Raw genomic sequence first — 20,862 nt, 5'->3', positions numbered from 1 at the left:
CAGTTCGGCGACTTCACCGGCGCCTTCGCTGCTGAGCGGGCCTTGTACTGGCGCTGTTGGCCTCCGTGTTACCGAGCTCGATGGGCCCGGAATGCTGGTAGTCTGTCGCCATGGTGCCGAATCGATTTTCGGTGAGCGGGAGCTCGGGCTTGGAGTGCCAGGGTGCTGACCTCGCGGGCGAGGTTCCCGACCCGCCTGCGGGTTGTGAGGCGGGGATGGCATTTTTCTCTCTTCGGCCTGGGGACGAGGCCTGGCTGTTAGGGGGGTTCTGGGGTCGGGAGGCCTTCGCCTGGTGGGGGCGTCCATCCTGCGGGGAGGCCTTAACCGGCCTCGAAGTGGGGTGGCGAGGTGGAAGTAGTGATTGGTTCAGTGGCAGTTGGGGGAACTGCTGTTGGTAGTGATACTGGGAGATGTTGTGCAGTACTTGGTGCTGGTGAAGCTGGTGCTGCTGGAACTGTTGCATTTGGGCTTGCATTGCCTGCATGCACTGCATCAGGTCCTCCAACCGGTTTTGGCTGGCTGATAGGGGGACGGCAGTCGGTTCAGTGAAGGTTGTCTCAATGGGGAGAGGAAATGGGATGCTTGTGGTAGGAGGGTTTACGGGCGCCACTGCTTGTGGCGCATTCAAGCTGGGAATCCCATCCGCCGAAAGGGGGATGGTGAACTGTCCAACGCACACCACGGGGACTTCAAGTTGTTCCTCGGTGGCGTTTGTCTCCGTGCCACGTCCGATGTTGCTGGAAGAGGCCATGAGTGTTGGGTTTTTTGAAGAAAAGGGGTTATCGAAGTTTGGAGGGAGGCTTTTTGAAGCGTTATCCCACAGACGGCGCCAATTGATGGAGCGCGATCCAGCCGGTGTTAGTTGTCCGCGCCCTTGCTTCTGAATGGGGTAGCAGAGAACCTGAAACGGAGGAGATGGGGAAGCTCCGGGGGGAACCCGGTGTAGAGGCTCCGAAGCTCAAGTTAGAATCCTTCAAAAGCAAGGTAATACCAGATAGCGCAAAGTTTGCATACCTCGTTTGTCGGGGGGTAGGGGGCTCTTATAATCACTTCGTGCACTCGTCCCGAGGCCCTTGTCAGGTCGGGTATGATTACCCTTGTGCTTGTCAATTTGGTCGTCGTTCTTTCTGCTGAGACAGAACCGTCACTGCCTAACCGTCTTTCTAACTGGAGATGGCGGTGTCAGTGGCGGTGGCCGGTGGCCGTTTAGAGTGCTGCCGCCAAACGTCAGATCCCAAGTCAATCAGGCGCGGTGCCCTCGGGCATGGACTTCCTTAGTGTCAGGCATGGTACGACTTTTTTGGTTTTGGTGCCCAGAAGGTGATGCGAAGTGCTGAGCGAGGCGGTCTTGAGCTCGGAGGTATCTATAAGGCAGGTTAGTTCGGTGAGGTGTAATTGATGAAGGAAGATTTGGCCCAACCTCTCTATTACGTGACACGTGGCAGAAACAACAGCTCGGCAAAAGGGGCCAAGCCTAGGCGGGAACAAGGGGACACGAGCGGACTGAACTCCCTACCGGGGGCCCGAACTCACCCTTTGTAACAGCTCGGGATACACTTCGCCGAACTGACCCACTTTGTAACAGCTCGGGATACACTTCGCCGAACTGACCCACCTTGTAATAGCTCGGGATACACTTCGCCGAACTGACCCACTTTGTAACAGCTCGGGATACACTTCGCCGAACTGACCCACTTTGTAACAGCTTGGGATACACTTCGCCGAACTGACCCACTTTGTAACAGCTTGGGATACACTTCGCCGAACTGACCCACTTTGTAACAGCTCGGGATACACCTCGCCGAACTAACCTGCCCTATAGATACCTCCGAGCTCAAGACCGCCTCGCTCAGCACTTCGCATCACCTTCTGGGCACCAAAACCAAACAAGTCGTACGGTGCCTGACACTAAGGAAGTCCGTGCTCGATGGTGCCGCGCCTGACTGACTTGGGATCTGACGTTTGGCGGCAACACTCTAAACGGCCACCTGCCACCGCCATCTCCAGTTAGAAAGACGGTTAGGCAGTGACGGTTCTGTCTCAGTAGAAAGGACGACGGCCGAATTGACAAGCACAAGGGTAATCATACCCGACCTGACAAGGGCCTCGGGACGAGTGCACGAAGTGATTATAAGAGCCCCCTACCCCCCGACAAACGAGGTATGCAAACTTTGCGCTATCTGGTATTACCTTGCTTTTGAAGGATTCTAACTTGAGCTTCGGAGCCTCTACACCGGGTTCCCCCCGGAGCTTCCCCATCTCCTCCGTTTCAGGTTCCCTGCTACCCCATTCAGAAGCAAGGCCGCGGACAGCTAAGACCGGCCGGATCGCGCTCCATCAATAACAAAACACTAAAAATGAAAAAAAAAAAGAAAATTGAAAATTGAAAAAGACAAAATAAACTCAAAAAATATAAAGATTGGATAAAAATAAAAATTTCAAATATACATAAAATGATAAAAATTATATAGAAAAAAGCAATAAATTGTAGAAAACAAGAACATGATAAATTTTTCAAAAAAAGTCAATTACAAAAAATACATAAAGTGATAAAAATTAAAAATCTCTCTCTCTCTCTCTCTCTCTCTCTATATATATATATATATATCAACTTAAAAAGAAAAAATTTCAAAAAAAAAAAAAGAAATGTCGGGTATTGGAGGAAATGTGATCAGTCTTCCGAATATAACAGAGGTTGAAAATGTCGGAAATATTATACAAAGATTTGTAGAAATTATAAATTATAAAATAAATAAAAATCATGCAAATCCTATATTTGTCTACAAGCCTTGCTTCTGTCTAAACTGAAAGACAGCTTATTTTGATGCATGCATATATAGTATGGTTTTTAAAATCGGACCAGACCGAATAGTCAGACCAGAAAAACTAGGAATTAGTGTGATGATTGGTTTCATTTTATTCCATAACTGTTATTTTACCAAAAACTGTTGATTTAGTCAGCAAATCACTGATTCAGACAGTCAAATCGTTCAAGTCATTTGAATCATTCAACAGTTTTGACTGTTTTTTATTTTTTTAAATTTTTTAGTCAGAATGGGCCGTCTAACTCTTGACCAGAGAAAAATGTAGTTTAATAGAAGTAGTGGAAACAGAAGCAATAATAATGACTAATAAAAAAGTTTCCAAATCAGATCAATAATTCTCATCCATTACATCCATGCATATGAGATGATGACTAAAACAGTAGATCAGATTGGCCAACCTCTAGATTGATACGTTGCCCAGTTGACTCTTGTAATGGCTTACCGCCAATTTTTTTTTACTACCAAAAAATATTCTAAGTAAAAAATGTTAAATAATAAATCCCCACTAGCGAATTCATCCCACAGAAGCATGATAACAATATGAATAGGGAGAGGGCTAACCACCTTGGTTTACAGAAAAAAAAAAAAAAGACTTAATCACCCAGAAATTTTGATGTTAGAGAGGACCTAAAGAGGCTCCACTATAGTTGATACGTATATAATAAGGACTACTCTCGGATGGACAATTTGAATAGCCACAATATCCCTGAACATGGCAAAAATAAGGAAACTAACTTGCATAGAGAACAAAAAAAATACTGGATTGTCTGAAGTATAATAGGCATAAAAAGCAAAATGAGAAAAATGAAAACACAAGAGTGGGAGAGAGAATTAAAGAGAGCGATACAGAAACTATTCTAATAATAATAAAATAATAATAATAATGATAATTAATAAAAGAAACTAAAACGAGAGTGGAGAGAAAGAGAATTGAAAACAACTCACAAATTATGATGTATTCTTTGAAGTTGTCTTAAGTCTAATGCCAAGAAATCTGCTCTTTCTCTCTCTGAGTAAGTGTTTGTATTTTCAAGATATATCCAATGGAAGCAGGGTTTTATAGAGAATGGAAAGTAAAACTGAAAAAGCTTTAAGTTAGATGAAATTGGGGGGAATATTACAAAGTGATGATCGTGAAACACATTTTTTATTTTTTTGAAAATGATCGTGAAACACATTGAATGGTTCTAAGTGGAGTAAAGTAATATGTAGAATTTGAATTGAGTGAAAGTAGGGAAAGAGACAAGGATCGACTTAATGACACCAAGGCAGCTGTTAGCTTATATAATTTATTTAGGGTCATTTAGTAAAATACTTCCTATAGTTTCTGAGATTTACTTAAACATATTCTATATATACTTTGCATTTTACTAAAACACCTCTTATAGTTTGCAATCTATTAATTATTAATCGACCTTTCATTAAGAAATATTTGCTATGCCATCTGAAAATAATAACATGATCACCTAAACTAAGTGGAAAATGTTCATGGGTAGGCTCATATTTGTTTATTTCAAAAGTACCCCTAGACTGAGTGAAAAATGTTTAAGCCTATGGATTCATGGTTGTTTATTCCAAAAGTACCGTTACCACTTTTTTTGTATAGAAAACAAAATTGACCAATTAAAGAAAAATAAAGTGGTTGTCCATGTTTTACTAGGGATAAAAATGACATTTTCTGTTTCTAATTTCTTATGATTAAAACTGCTAAAACTGCTATTTTCTACATTTATTTGATCATATTCCCCAACCGAATCAATCCAAATCGAATAGAACCAAATTTAGTTTGATTTGGTTTGGCTTTTGTCACTGAGAGAATTATATTAAAAAATTTTGACACATTTGCTATGTGTACAAATTATTTTGGTTCTGTTTTTTGTCATAAAAAAAAAAAGAAAAGAGTAAGAAAGAAGCAGCTCAAAGAATAAAGTAATTGCAAAACAAGAAAGCGAATACGCCTAGCAAACCAAGCAGTCCAAGCCCACCACTTTACAAATAAAGGCTCAAACATAAAACTTGAAAGCCTGAAAGGCTGAAACCAATGCAATTGCGTCACACAACCTTGAGGGGCAAGTTATTCCAATAAAACCCTAAAATATAAATTAGCAATTGTAGAAATGAAATATCAATAATCAAATTACCTCATCCATCATCCAGCAACATTAGATTTCACCCAAATCGTTATTCTTAGGTTAATTATAGAAGATGTATTAAACCTTCTATAGATTAGCCGCAAATAAATCGGATTGCATAGGATATAATTCGATTCAACAGATCACCTAACTGCAATTTCATCATATCACTGTCTCCTCCTTTTCAATCTATGGGGTGAGAAGGTTAAGCGTCGGAAGGGGTTTAAATTTGAAGCATTGTGGACAAGACACAAGTAGGGGTGTCAATGGACCAGTTTTGGGTTGGACTCCATCCAAATTAAAATTCATTTGGACGAATTGGACGGACCAATAAGACATATTGAATTTAGACAGATTGGACGGACTAATATGACATATTGGATTGGACCTAGTCTGTCTATAATGAATTTTTATTGGATTGAGCTAATATCTGGTCCATTGATGGAAAATAAAAAAATAGGTGTCAATGGACCAGGTTTGAGTTGAAGCCAATCTAAATTAATATAAATTTGAACAGATTGGACAGTCTTTGGACCGGTCCAAAATGGTCCAAAATATTCATCGGACTGGATTGGACTAGGTCCACTTGTAATGGACTCACATTGGACTGGACCGGATTGGACCAAATCCAGTCCAATTAACACCCCTAGACACAAGGGCTTCCCTCAAGTGGTGGATTCTAGTTGGAAGAAAGAGGTGTTAGACAGTGTATGCCCTTAGCTCCAATCAGAATGATGTACATTATGACATTTATTGTAAATGAATAAAGTACATATTTGATTCGTGTTTTTGTGGTGTGTTTCTGTGTAATACCCTTATATTGGACACATATGAGACTCGTGTTAGTTTAGAATCTTTAGAGCCATTGAATAGATCTGGGAGATTTATCCTGCCAAGACTGAGACTGATGTGCCGCCAAGTTGGTTGGGGTGGCTTGTCTTAGCTGCCAGGGTGAGACCTGAGGTACATGCAGTGTGGGTTTTCTTGAAACCCTGACTTGGACGAGAATTCTAGCATTGCCTTGGACCTTGGTAATTGATGGGCAAAACTGGAATGTTACACCTGATCTCTAGACTCGATTATGATACTGCACTAGGTGTCGGATTGGGCTGTCTTTGATATGATAATTAGTGAGATTCTTAGAGGGGGTTAAAACCTGAGTATGTTGGGACAATCCGAGAATTCATCTGAGTGGGTGATCATAGTGACAGGATCAGCCGCTTTGTCGGACGAAGTGAATGATCGGGGATGCACTCTCTCTAATGGAAACCAAAATTGCCGGCAGTTGATTTCAGTTGTTGAAATTTGTTTTACAAAATATATTTATATAGAGATATACATATATATATATATATATATATATATATATATATATATATATATTTATGATTTCAAAATGTTTGCAAAATGTTTTAATTTCCGATATCCATGTAAGTAGAGAGTGTAGCACTGTTCCTTACAATCAAGGGAGAGGTCCTCTCTTGTCGGCCAGTGTTTGATCATTATGGGCTGAGAGGTTAAGTGTAAAATCATTATGGGCTGAGAGGTTAAGGGAGAGGTCCTTGGGTTTTTATAAGGTGACTTGACCCAATGACCACTTAGTGTAAGTGTTGGGCCCATTAAGAGCCCATGGTGATGGGCTCAGGGGTTCATTGTCTTTTATATTGAATTTGGTAGGCCTTGTAATAGAGGCAGGGCTGAACCCATGTGGTTGATGTGTAGATCAATGTTTGGGTCCCATGCCATACAAGGATACCCAACTAGAAAATAGTTTGGAGGCTGAATGAGCACATGGACTTAATGGGCCTAAAGCCCAATTCGAACTGGTTTAATTTTATTAATTAAAGAGGGGCGGTTCTGGGATTTAGATCAGTAGATAGGATAAGGGATTATCCCTATCTAGTCAAAGAATCAAGATCCAAATAGAGATTTGGATCAAGAAACTCCTAATAAGATTAGGAGGGTTGATCTTTATCTGCAGATAAGATGAGGGGTTATTCTTATCTCTTAAAGAGAGTCCAGATCCAAATATAAGATTTGGATTTGGAAACTCCTAATGGAATTAAAAGAACCTATCTTTAAGGCTATAAATAGAGGAGGAGGGCAAACCCTTCGGCACTCAATTCTGATTGCAGATACAAGAGAGAAGACAACCCTAGTGAGACTGACGCCATATTCTGCTCTTGCCTTCTCCTCCTGTTGCTGCCATTGCTAATTTATTCTCCACTTGTAGGAGCGATCAAGAAGCATTCTTGATATCAGTTTTTGGTGAAAAACTGATTTGAAGTCATGCTCACTCACCCTCCATTGAATTCTTGCTGAAGAGTTCGGTTGTTGCGGAAGAACCACCTGTTGATTCTGCTCCACCCTACACTGTGTCATCTTCAGTGGGAGCAGTCTTTGGCATTTTCCTTGGAAGTGAACATCTTTGTTGGGAGTTATTGTTTCTCCATATCAGGTATATCCCTCTCCTACCTTTTGGTTTCAGATCTGGTCCAGTTTAGGTTCAAGATTGATCATTGAAAATACAGTTTTCTAAAACAGGGAATGTGATTCCCATATGGGAGAGAGAGAAATTTTTTAAATTTCGCCCAACCTACTTGTAGGGTTCAGCCATCCATATGATGGATCTCTCATCCCTTCAAGAGGTTCATAGGGAAGTTGGTGAGACAGGTGCTAGATCAGTGTGTTATAAATTAAAGAGTGAGAGTTGTATTAATTAAGTGGGATAGGAGGATGTTTGGTAATATCTTTCACCAAATTGAAGGGATGAGGAAAAAGGTGGTAGATTTACAGGGTCAACCACCTATGATTGAAAATTTGAAGAAAGAGAAGGAGATGGTTAAATAGTTGGAAGAATTACTGGAATGAGAAGAAGTGTTTTGGAAGAAAAGATCTCGTGAACTGTGGTTGCAGGAGGGTGATAGGAACGAATTGGGATCTGCTACTCACACAGGGCGCCTCACAACAACCTCACAGGCACATCTCACCGTGCATTGGAAACATTTTTCGTAAATAATAACACATAAGTACAGAAGATGTTCCCAATACATGGTGGGATGTACCTATGAGGTTAGTGTGAGGCACCCTTTGTGAGGAGAAGATCCGGTTTCGATAGGAACACAGAGTACTTTCACTTAGGTTCTATTCATTTTTTGGTAAGTTACTTATCCGGGTAAATGCAATTACCTGAGTAAGTTTTTCCTAGCAAACATTTACCCAGGTAAGTGCATTTACCCATGTTCTTTTATTTCTTAGGTAAATAAGGTAATGACCATTTTAGTTATAAAAATCTATTATTAAAAGGGGCATTTTTGTCCCATTCAAGTGTTAAAAATTTTCCCCTATGTGGGAAAATTACTTATCCACCTAGGAGATGGGTATCACTTACCCGGATATAAGTGATACCCAAGAAAATAAACATTCCCTGGTGCCCACATAAATCTAAAGAATGAACATGGGATTCTTGGTCAATGGGAACCAAAATCCCATTGACCAATTTCCCCCTTCTCAAAATTCAAAAAAAGAGCGCCCCCTTAAATACACGTGTGAATAGAAAGAGGTCATTTATTTGGGGTAATAGTATATAAGGGCAACTTTTGGGGTTTAATATCAACAAAATTAATATATTTAAAAAAAATCAAAAATGGGTTAACTTTTTAAAAATAATATCAATAAAGGGCAAAAACACTGTTCATCATCTTCTTCTTGCCATTTGTTCATCAGAGCTTCCATCCACCGCCGCCAACCGCCATCCACCACCACCCGCCACCGCCGTCCGTTGCCATCCGCCTCCGCCTCCACCTCCGCCTTTGGCAACGTGTTGTCAGAGGTGGCCGAAGGCAGAGGTGGCGGCGGCGACGCTGGTGATTTCAATGTTCAAAGCCGCCACCTCCGACAACATTTCCGGAGATGGGTGATGATAGAGGTGGTGGTGGCAGCAGGCAGAGGAATGACCACCAGTGCCACCGCTGCCACCTCTGGCAACGTTGCTGGAGGGGAGGTGGGCAGAGGCAGAGGCAGCGGCAGGTCACAGTGGATGATGGTGGCGGATGGCGGCGGGCAGCGGCAGACAACGGCTTTGATGAACAAATGGCAAGAAGAAGATGATAAACAATATTTTTGCCCTTCATTGACATTATTTTTAAAAAGTTAACCCATTTTTTATTTTTTTTTTAAATATATTACTTTTATTGATATTAAACCACAAAAATTGCAGTTATATGCTATTACCCCTATTTATTAATTAAGAGACTGCGTAAAGCAGTTGGGGGGTGGACGGAGGAGGGTGCTGAGATGAACAATTAATTTATGAAGCATTTTGTTGATCATCTTCTAATCCGTGTTGTCTCCCACACTATAAGAGCTAGTGCAACCTTTAATTAGTTCCACAGATAATGATGTTCTCACTGCTGTTTCTACACTGGAGGAGATACGTACGTGCAGTTGTTTTCCAACTTGGTTCGTTGAAGGCACCGGGTCTTGATGGTTTGTCTGCTATTTTTTTTTCTCAAAATTCATGGAATATAATTGGTTCTGATGTTGATTTTATTCAATCCATGTTTTTGGGAGATGAGTTAGAACCTGAATTAAATCTTACTAATAAGTAATCGACTTATTAGCCTTTACAAAATATCCTCAAAACTGTTGTCCAATAGATTACAAGTAGTAATTGATAAAATAATATCCCCATGGAGAGCTGCTTTTGTACCGGGGCGCCAAATTACTGATAATGTCATCATAGGATATGAGGTGATGCATTACTTGAAGAGGAAAAAAGGTCGACATGGGTGTTTGCGTTGAAGGTGGACATGGCCAAAGCTTATGATAGAATGGAATGGGGTTATATCTTGGGGGTCATGGCGTTGATGGGATTTAGTGAAGAGTGGATGCGTTTGATAAAAATCTGTTTGTGCACCACACAATTTGCAGTTTTAGTGAATGGGGAAGAGTAAAAGATTTTATCTTAGTCGTGGTCTACAACAAGGGGATCCATTGTCTCCCTATTTATTCATCTTCGGGATGAATATTTTATCCTTATTGATCCAATGGGAGATTGAAAACGGTGCTTTGCATGGAGTGAGGGTCAGTAGGGGATGTCCTATGGTGTGTCATTTGTTATTTGCTCATGACCTCTTATTGTTTGGATGGGCTTCTTTGAGAGAGGTTGGGGCTTTAGTGAGCATTTTAAAAGAATCTGGTCAATGTTCATTGCAGGAAGTGAATTTTGGAAAATTGGGTATATATTTTAGTAAAAATTATCCTTCCGAACATTGTCAAATTATTTGTAGAACGTTGAAGGGGGGTCGGATAAAGGAGAGGGACAAATACCTTGGAATGCCACTGTTTGTCACCAAAAACAAAAAAATCAGTGTGTAAGGAGGTGTTGCATAGAGTTAAATTTCTTCCTTAGAGGACTTGATGCAAGAAGCTTTCTTCTCTCCGAGGTAAGGTACTTTTATTTTTTATTGTACTAACACTTCTCTTTTGATTATGCAAATGACATCTTCTTCTAGTTCATTTAGTCATTGAGTCTTCGCGGTCATCTTCTATACCTCCTCTTCCAAAGAAGGAATTGCCTCAAGGAGGAAGGTTAACAAATCTGAAGAACCAACTTTGAAGGAATGATTTCTTTACTTCCTTGCAGAATGTTTAACATACTTATGCTTGTAGCTGATGAACTTTTGATAAATCTCTATTGTCAACAAAAGGTTGAGTAGGATAACTCTTTGAACCTTATGAAAGCAGAAAAGAAGTGTTGGAAGACAATAATGATGATTTCTCTCCTTGCTGATGTGATTCTTGGCCATGTGTCATGTTGAGGAACAATCCTTCATTAATCTTGTAGTGTCAATTTTCTAATTTCTCTAGGTTCATCTCTTCCTCTCCAATATAGAGGAGTTGTCATGGTTCACATAGTGCTAGAGTCCTTTTTTGCTTCTAGAGAGTTTGTTTGACTTCTATGAGATCATATGTGGTGAGCTCATTTCTTTAACATGGGAGGGAGAAAATTCTTCATACCCTTTCTATGGGAGCTTGCTGTAAAGATCTCTACCCACATGAACGAATGTCTATGACCAAACTTCCCATGGTGATATAGGCTCTTGAAGAGGTTTACCATCTTGACATGTTGTCATTTGTCTAAGAGGTTGGTTCCTCATCACCATGTGGAGAAGAGTACCTTGCTTATAGAGATAGAGCTAAACATGCTCTAAGAAACAGAAGTAAGCAGAAATTGGTAGATCTAATTATTGAAGTAATGCACATGTTAAATAGGTCCTTTTCCAACAACCAAAGGATTCAAATTACAATTGGCATAACTTCCATTGACAAGAAACCCTGCATTGATGCAATGTCTTGTACAGTTAAGGAGGAACAACAATGGATAGATTAGCAATAATAAAAACAGGTGTAATTACACATTTCCTTAACCTCCAAAGACAATACTCTAGTAAAAAGCAATAGGAAGATAGTGAAGCACTTGTAGTGGAAAAGCTCAACATGGCGAGTTGAAACAACTGAAGGCAGCCAACAAACAAGTAATGCAAGTCAATGACAAGTGAGAACACATCTTGTAGAAGCATTCATTGCTCTTTGTAAAAGTAGATTTAATTATGTAAATCTCCAAGAAGTTGTCTTTCTCTTGTAAATGAAGCAACTTCTAAATTATAGTCAAACAATGTAGGAAATGGGCTTAATATTTCATTCTTTTTCTTCTAAGAGAGAAATTCTCATGTTTGACATTTGTTTTCCATTCACAGTTTAGGCTCATGTGGGCTAGGAGCGTTACAATGCAAATGGCTTTTTTTTTTGTTTTGTCATTCACAGTTTAGGCTCATGCGGGCTAGAAGCATTACAATGCAAATGACTTTATTTTTGTTTTGTCGTACACAATTTAGGCTCATGCGGGCTAGAAGCATTACAATGCAAATGACTTTATTTTTGTTTTGTCGTACACAATTTAGGCGCATGTTGGCCAAGAGCGTTGCATTGTAAAATACTCTTTCTTGTCATGCAAAAGACTTTTTTTTTGTTTTGCAAAAATGCCTTTTTTTGCCATTCATATTTTAGGCTGATACGAGCTAGGAGTTTTACAATGTAAAAGATTTTTCTTTTGTTTTGTCTTTCACAGTTTAAGATCATGCAGGCCAGGAGCTTTACAATACAAAAGACTAGGGATAGTACCTCTTAAGGTACTTTCCATTAATTGGCCCAAGATGTAGACCCTCAGGTGTGACAAGGAGATAAGCTCCATTATATAGACTTCTTCCACCACATGACTCACATCCCATTTAGGGTCAAATTTTCTCCTTGAATGGTATGAGAGAATGATAGGTCATCGAACAACAAGGACAAGATCTCCTTCCTTAAAGAAGCAAAGATGAACCTTCTTGTTGAATGCACGAGGCTAACGAGCTTGGTAGCACTCTATTCTTTGTTGAGCTCCTAACTTTTTCTCATCTAGCACTTCAAGCTCAGCTAGTCATAGCTTTGCATTCTCATCTTCTGTAATCCTCTCTTGGATATCCATCCTTAGGGAGTTTATTTGTCTCTCTAGGGAGAATATAACTTCTGCACCATATAGTAAAGCAAAAGAGTTGCATTTGTAGTGGTGTGGTAAGGTGTCTGTTACACCCATTAGGCCTCATCCAATCATTCATGCCAATCTCTCTTGGACTTGGACACAATCTTATCAAATAATTTATAAAGGGTTTTGTTAAAAACCTCTGCATGTCCATTGGCCACTACATTGTACATGGTCAAAAACCTCTACTTAATGCCAAACTTGTCACAAAATTGTGTCATTGATGCCATTGAGAATGGCTTCCTATTATCTGTGATTATATAACATGGAATGTCGTAGAGGTAGATAATGTGAGTTCATAGGAAGTTGACATCTTCTTTCTTTACTTCTCAAAGAGGAACAACTTCAGCCCATTTGGAAAAGTAACATGTAGCTTCTACGATGAAGAGGTGTTGGCGAGAAAACTTAAGGACCAACCACGTTAAGTACCCATGTGTCAAATGGCCATGACGGAAATGTAAGATGTAAAGGTTCAAGAGGTTAGTGAATAAAATTCCCATGAAATTGACATGTCTGATATCTTTTGGCATATCCAATTGAGTCTTGTACCATTGTTGGCCAATAAAAGCCCATCCGCTTAAGGTGATTATTGATGAGCACCACAAACTCCAGAGTGTGCTTCGTCGAGTGTGCTTTGGATTTCGTCTCCGTGGATACACCTTATGAAGACATCATTAAAAGAGTTTTTATAGAGGTTGTCATTATAGTACAAGAGATGAGGTGTTCAATGTTGTATCTTAGCTCTACGCTTGGGATTTTTAGGCAATTTCCCATGCTACAAGTAGTTAATGAAGGGTCGTCTCTAGTCCTCAACCTCCATAGTAAATATAGAAACCACATTATTTTCTTGTTCTAGGGGGTAGAATCAATTTTGCTCAAATGGGTATTGTTGTTGCTTCATCACCCGTGAGTGCTAAGAATGCCGCTAGTTTAACAAGGGCATCTCCTTGCTTGTTTTCGCTTTTGGGTACATGTTCAATGGTAACATGCTCGAATTCCTTCAGTAATTGGATTGCATGATGGTAGTAGGGAACTAGGTCATCCTTGTACACCTAATACTTTATCTTCAATTGGTTGATTTGCAATTTTGAATCCCCAAATACCATGAGGTGGTAGATTTCCAAGTCAAGGGCCATTTCTAAGCTAATGATTAAAGCTTGGTACTCTGCCATGTTGTTGGAGCAAAGCTTAGTTAAGGCAAATGAGTACGTGAGGACTTCTCTTTGTGGCGAGACAAAAACAACATCGGCACCTACACCGTCTTTGTGTGTTGCTCCATCAAAAAATGTCATCCATGAATGTAAGGTGTCTTTGTAGAAAACCTCTTAATCAAGAAGGTCTTTAGAGAGTTCCCAATCTGTTGGAATAAGGTGATCTGCAACTACAAGGAAGTCAGCTAGTGCCTATCCTTTCGCAGCCTTTTGTGGGACATAGTGATTTCAAATTCTGACAAGAGGAGAGCCCATTTAGCTAGTCTCCCTAAAATTTCAAGTCGTGTGATGATGTATTTGAGGGGGTTTACCCTTGAGATAAGGTGGACAGTATGTGCCAACATGTAACGTCATAACTTCTTTATTGCAAAGATTAGAGCAAGACAAGTCTTCTCTACAAGTGAGTAGTTTAACTCTGCTCCTATTAGTATTCGACTTAGATAGTAAAGTGCATTCTCTTTCCTATCCTCATTGACTTGTACCAACAAAACTCCCAATGATTGTTCTTATACTGTGATGTATAGGATGAGTGGTTTCCTAGGAATTGGTGCAACAAGTATTGGGGGTTTGAGGAGGTATTACTGTATGCTCTCTAAGGCATTTTTTCAGGCCTCATCCCACTCAAATGGAACGTATTTCGGGCATGCTTGATTTAGGTCTCAGAAATCAACACAGGCTCAAATTTGGCCATTCTTCTTCTTCACAGGGACAATGTTTGCAATCTAAGTTGGGTACTTCACCTCTTGTATAAAACCAGCTTCAATTTGTGGAATCAACTTGGGTTGGAATTGACGTTGTGCTTGCTTGATTGGTCAAACCCCATGCCTTATAGAGTGGTGGTGGATAGCAGCCTTTGGGTCTAACCTAGGCATTTCCTTGTATGTCCAAGCAAAAATATCCTTGTGCTCTTGAAGTAGTTTGAAGTATTTGGCTTCTTCTTCCAAACTAAGGAGTGCACTGATTTAGATTAGTCTAGGTTCCTCTTTAGTGCCAAGGTTCAACTCCTTCAAGTCATCCACTATTGCTTGGCCTCCTTCAAAGGTAGGTGGGGCAAGGTTAAGTTCTTCATCTGAAGAAGTGTTTGACAGATCTTCATCCTCCTCCTCAATGGTGATGTGATTAACTAAGACAATGTCTTCATCCTCAGTTACCCCTTCACTTTGTTCTTTCATGCCTTGTCTTGGTTGATGGTTGAACTTTGATTGAGAAGAAAATGAAGATGTGATGATAGTAGTCTGTTATCTAACTGTCAAGGTCTCATTAGAGGAAGCTTTCAACTTCGCCATCCTCTTCATCTGAGAAGGAACAACACTCCGAAGTTTTGACTTTTCCTTTATAGCAATGGTGCATTGTAGGCTTTGACTTTGTTCTCGACCATTTTTCTTCATATTGGCATCCTTGGGCCCTATGTAGGAGAGTACTGAAGTCCTTTGTGGTTAAGCAGATGACGCTGGAGTAGCATCTTGTCCTCCAAGCTTATCGATCATGGATTGTCTTTCTCTCGGTTCTCCTAGTTAGTCGAAGACTAAACTCCATTGTCTATGCCTCTTTTCCTTCTTGTCCATCACTTCTACAGAAACATGGTTGGATGACGACTTTCTCTGTGAAATTCGAGTTGGTGGATTTTGATGGTACCCTAAGCCAACATTTTGCTAAGGGATGTAGAAGCCTCTATTTGTAAAGCTCTTTATGTCTTTGTTAGGCTATAGGCTTGTCCACATGTAAGGACTGGCTCAAGGTCCCCTAACCAACAATTTTCACCTTTTCTGTACCCTACCTTGTTGATGAGCTTCTTAGCATTGGGGTCAAACCACCCTTCTTGTTGTTGCCCTACTTTACTTGTTGGAAGCATAAGATCCTTCTCGAGAACTTCAATGTCACTCCTTGATATTGGAAGTCGAAGATGTCAAGTCCTCCATTTCTCTCTTGATACGCACCATGCACACAACATGTTATCCCTTTTGATTGAAGCCTTGGATTGTCAACTTGCTCTTTAACAATTCATCCTTGTCAATCCTAAGTTGTTTCATAGTAGAGATTGATAGGATGTTGACGGTAGATCCACAATCAATGAGGATGTGTGGCATCTTCTGTTCACGAACATATACAGGAACATAGAAGGATATGTTGTGTGGACATGATCCAAGCTGTAAATCCACATCTGTAAAGGTAACTGTTGCCATGCAATCTGCACAATCGTCCTCTTTTGGTACTTGTTGGGGATAATCAAGGTCATCACCATTGCAAAGCAAACCTTCTGTGGTAGTTAAAGTGCTTGGGTAAGGCTCAAGTGGGATGACACTTCCTTTAGTTGTTTTGTTACTTCTTCATCACACATGGGGTGCTCTTGAAGAAGCCTTGTCATGTCTTCTTCCTCATCGGATTAATCTTCTTCTATTGACAGTGACCCCAACTCTTCGTTAACTATCACCATGTATACTGCTACACACTCCTTTGGGAAAATTTCTCTAGGCATGAACTCCCAAAGGATTATTGGAGTTGGATGATATTGTTAAAGCATTTACTCCTCACTAGCTGGCGGTATCCAAGGTGCTTTCTTCTTTGGCACTTTTTTTTTTCTTAGAGGTGTTGTGTATCATCGCCTACTAGTCTACTTTGGTCTGTTTAACGCAGGGACAACAGGATGAGGAGCCTTATTCTTACGCCGAGAGACAACAGTCCATCTAATCTTGTCTTGAGGAGATGTTTCTAAATTACTAGAATAGATGGAAATAGTCTTGCCCCTATTTGAAATGACCCCTTTAGACTAGTGTCGTACCTTCTCCTTGGGATTCTTTCTAGTGAAGGTGGACTACCCATCTTTTATCTCATCTTCTAAAATAGACAATTCTTTCCAATAGTCCAAGTCATCAGTCATCAACTCATAAAGAGCTGGGATGTTGGGATTTCCAACCTCGGCATGTTAGGATAGGCATAAACCATCGTCACCTCTTAATCAACAATGAATTGGATAGGAATTGTCCCCTTTGGGAGGGATACTATAGGAAAAGTCATTGTTGGGGGTCCAACTACCTTGCCCTTAGGTGGCATTTGATAAATCTGAAAATTCAGATCTGAAAATTTAAAAGGATATTAAAAGTGTCTAAAATCTCAAAAGAGGCATAGATACTTTTCTACTTTTTAAAGGATCTGAATCCATAAGTTTGTTTGTGTTGATTCATCCCTTACCATCTGAAATTTACTAATTTTACTATTTTACCCCTAAAACATACTATTTGGAAATGTTGAATTCAATTTGCATTATAAAAAATAATTTTTAACCTCATAATAATATTGAAACAATATAAATAAAAAATTAATAATTAATAATTACTAATTAATAAATGAAATGATTAAAATTAAAAAAATAATGGCCACAAAAATATTAAAATAATTAAAAATTTACACAAATATAAATTAAAATAATTTTTAAAAATTAATGAAATAATTAAAAATTACTTGTTAATAAAAATAATTATTAATTAATAAATAATACAAATAATTTAATAAAAAATAATTAATGTTTAATAAAAATATTAAAACAATTAATAATTAATAATTAATAAAAATAATTTATAATTAATATTTAGTAAATAACACCAATAAATTTAATAAAAAATAATTAATTTTTAATAAAAATATTAAAGAAATAATAATTCATAAAAATAATTTATAATTAAGAATTAATAAAAATATAATTTTTATTATTCATCGAACCACACAACGGTGGTGGTGCTAGGAAGACAGGGGAGGGAGAGAGAGAGAGAGCGAGAACTGACAAGGGAAAGATAGCTGCGGTGGTGAGAAGACAGGGTAGAGAGAGAAGAAAACATAAGATGATGGACACTACAAAAGTCCTCTCAGCAGAAGCCATGCGAGCCCATCGATGATGCCCACTCGATCCTACTAACAAAGCCATTTGTCTTCACAAAAGATGAACTGGTGCTCTGTCCAAACTAGAGAAGGGAATGGCTTGATTGAACTCCATTGAGAAGGGGGTAGCTTGCTTCTGAGCTTCACTGAAGCCCAAATTATCTGGCAAAATCAGTGGCGATGCTATGCCGGTCCTCTACTTCACGTCGAAGGTGGGATAGGTGGCAGAAGAAGCAAGAGGGTAGGGGGAGTTTTATAGAGTGAGAAGGAGCAATCGGCAACATGCAATGAGAGAGGGAGGGAGAGAGAGAGAGAGAGAAGACAAGGAGAGAGAAAGAGAGCAAGAGCGAGAGAAGATAGGGGGAGAGAGAACCACTGTTGCAACTTGCAACAGCGGTGACAGAAATACAAGGCAAAGAGAGTGAGAGTGAGAGAGAGAAAGAGAGAAAGAGAGAAAGAGAGAGAGAGAGAGAGAGAAAGAGAAGATAGGGGGAGAAAGAGAGTCACTGCTGCAACTTGCAATGGTAGTGATAGGAAGACAGGGCAGAGAGAGAGAGATTGAGAGAGAGAGGGAGAGAGAGAGCTAGAGAGAACTAGAGTTTGTATGTTTAGGCTTTTTGGGTTTAGGGGTATCAGGGGTTACTCGGGTCATTACGAAAAATTGCAAGGATATTTTGGACATTGGGCTGGCTCTGAAATGTGTTTGAGCATGTTAAGAGCTGGCTCAAGGTCTATGATTTTCAGATCTGAAAATCAATTTTAGACCCAGGTTAAGAGGTACAACCAAACAAAAGGTGAGGTCTAAAAAGTAGCATTTTCAAATTCAGACCTCTAAAACGTGCAATCAAACGCCACCTTAGTCTCCATAATTTGAGGAGAATTCATTGAGTTGTGTTGTAGTGTCGAATTCCCTTTTGTGGGTGCAGAGTTCCTTGAGGTTTGGATGCTCATTGTAGCTTGAACAAAGGAGGAAGAACTTGTGAAGGGTTGCAATTGAGGAGAATTCACTAAGTTGTGTTGTGGTGTCGAATTCCCTTTTGTGGGTGTAAAGTTCCTTAAGGTTTGGATGCTCATTGTAGCTTGAACAGAGGAGGAAGAACCCGTGGAGGGTTGTAATGGTACTGGGTCAAAAGAACCAAAAGTCACCATGGTGATGTTTGTAGTAGCGAAATTGTCACCAAGACGTAATTCGATCTTTCCTTGTTCTATAGGATGAAGTATTTTGTCCTTCAAGACAAAACACTTTTTAGTTGGATGACTTATCATCCAATGGTACTAGCAATACTTGCTCTTCAAATCACTTGGGCGATGGAAGCTCAATCAACTTTGATTGGAGTAGCTGGCTAGGCATTTCTAGAACGTCAGAGTCAGGGATTGGGTACTCATTCTCTTCTAGTGCCTTCAAAGTAGGCCTAGACTTTTCTTGGCCTTGGTTTACAAAAGATTTCACTTTAATCTCCATCTTCTTCTTCTTGTCGGAGATCTTAACTAGGGTAGTGGTAGTATTTATGACTTTCTTTCCTTTGGAAGAGGAGAGGTCTTAAGGTCCTTCTTGACTTCCTTCCTACCTCATTTTTCCTAGGAGGATCACTTAATTGGGGACTTTCATGCTTGGCTATCTGGATCTCTATGTTAGGAGCTCAAGTAGTTAATTCTTTGAAGGTGGTAGGCATGTTCCTTTTGAGGCTGTAGAGTAGCCCCTAGTGCATCCCTTGGACGCATGTGTCTATGGCAAAGGGTTGACTGATTTGTTTCTTGCATTGAAGGGCAAGATTTCTCCACCACTCAATGTAGTCAATAACGAACTTATCCTTTCTTTTCCTTGTAGTGGAGAGTTTTGGAAATTCAACCATTCGTCGTGTATAGTAGAAGGGAATGAGGAATTCCCTCTCAAGATAGTCCCAATTATCAATGGAGTCTAGCTAGAGGTTGAGGTACCAATCAAACGATGTAGAGTTGAGGGAGAAAACAAACTACTTCACCATTTCGTCGTCGTAGGTTCCTGCATTGTTGCAAGTCTTGATGAAGTGGGCTATGTGCTGCTTAGGATTGCCTTTTCCGTCAAACTGCTGGAACTTAGGTGGTTAATAGTCGATCAACATGCACATTTCATCAATGCGACAAGTGTATGGTTTGGCAGACACTAGAGAGGCCTGTGGAACTCCTTCATATTGGACCCTTATGGTGTCAATGATTATGTATTGGAGTTATTACACCATCAGATAAGCGACAAAGACTTGGGGTGGTGTCTTGCATCATGTTCTACGTAGTGACACGATCATGTTCCTTATTTTGCTGCTTCAACTGCTCTTAGAGGTTGGGAATCATTGGAGGAGTGAATCCTAGAGGATGTGAAGGTCCTTTATTAGACTCTACTTGGTGGTTTTGTATCTCCAATTTGTTCATCAAGAAGGCAATCTGGAAGTCTTTCTCAACATTAGAGTTTTTGAGATTGTCAATGGCTTTGGCCATCTTCTAGAGTCGTTCTTCCATTGTCTTAGTTTCTATCATCATCACTGGTATAATGCCACTAGAAGTAGAGTAGGACTTGTATAATGGAGAGGAGTAAGACTCTATCCTCAACCCAGAGTGTGAAGGGTTAAGGAGGTTGTGCTTCTTTTTGCTCGATGATGTGATTTTACATCATGATGGAGAGGAGTAAGACTCTGTCCTCAACTTCTACAACCCTTCGCACTCTGGGTTGAGGACGTAGTCTTACTCCTCTCTATCATACAACTCCTACTCTTCTTCTAGTGGCATAATGCTAGTGATGATGATAGAAGCTACAAAGATGGAAGAACGACTAGAAGATGGTCAAAGCCATCGATAACCTCAAAAACTTCAATGCTGAGAAAGACCTCCAGATTGCCTTCTTGATGAACAAACTAGAGATACAAAACCATCAATCAAAGTCTAATCAATGACCTTCACACCCTCTAGGATTAACTCATTCAGTGACTTCCAACCTCCAAGAGTAGTAGGAATAGCAACAAGATGAACATGGTCGTGTCATTGTGCAGAATATGATGCAAGACACCACCAAAGTCTCTGGCACTTCTCTGATAGAGCAACAACTCCAATACATGATCACTGACACCATAAGGGCTCAGTATGGAGGAGTTCTACAAACCTCTCTAGTGTATGCCAAACCATACACTCGTTGCATTGATGAGATGCGCATGTCAATCGGTTAGCAACCACCTAAGTTCCAGCAATTTGACAGGAAGGGAAACCCG

At 40.0% G+C, this 20,862-nt stretch overlaps 1 protein-coding gene across 1 annotated transcript in view; it reads right to left on the bottom strand.

Annotated features, from left to right (window-relative positions):
- The window catches only part of LOC148871991 (UPF0481 protein At3g47200-like), a 36,903-nt gene that overhangs the window by 12,549 nt on the left and 3,492 nt on the right, over positions 1-20,862 (bottom strand). The window contains exon 2 of the mRNA XM_088970076.1: positions 3,771-3,834. Within this exon, the coding sequence (XP_088826202.1) occupies positions 3,771-3,834 (64 nt within the window). The remainder of the gene's footprint in view (positions 1-3,770; positions 3,835-20,862) is intronic.

Source organism: Nelumbo lutea, chromosome 2, assembly GCF_056320005.1.
Source record: "Nelumbo lutea isolate HS-2025 chromosome 2, American lotus-T2T, whole genome shotgun sequence".
Lineage (NCBI taxonomy): Eukaryota > Viridiplantae > Streptophyta > Magnoliopsida > Proteales > Nelumbonaceae > Nelumbo > Nelumbo lutea.
Note: the sequence above shows the minus strand (reverse complement) of the source record. Positions and strands in the feature narration are given on the sequence as shown.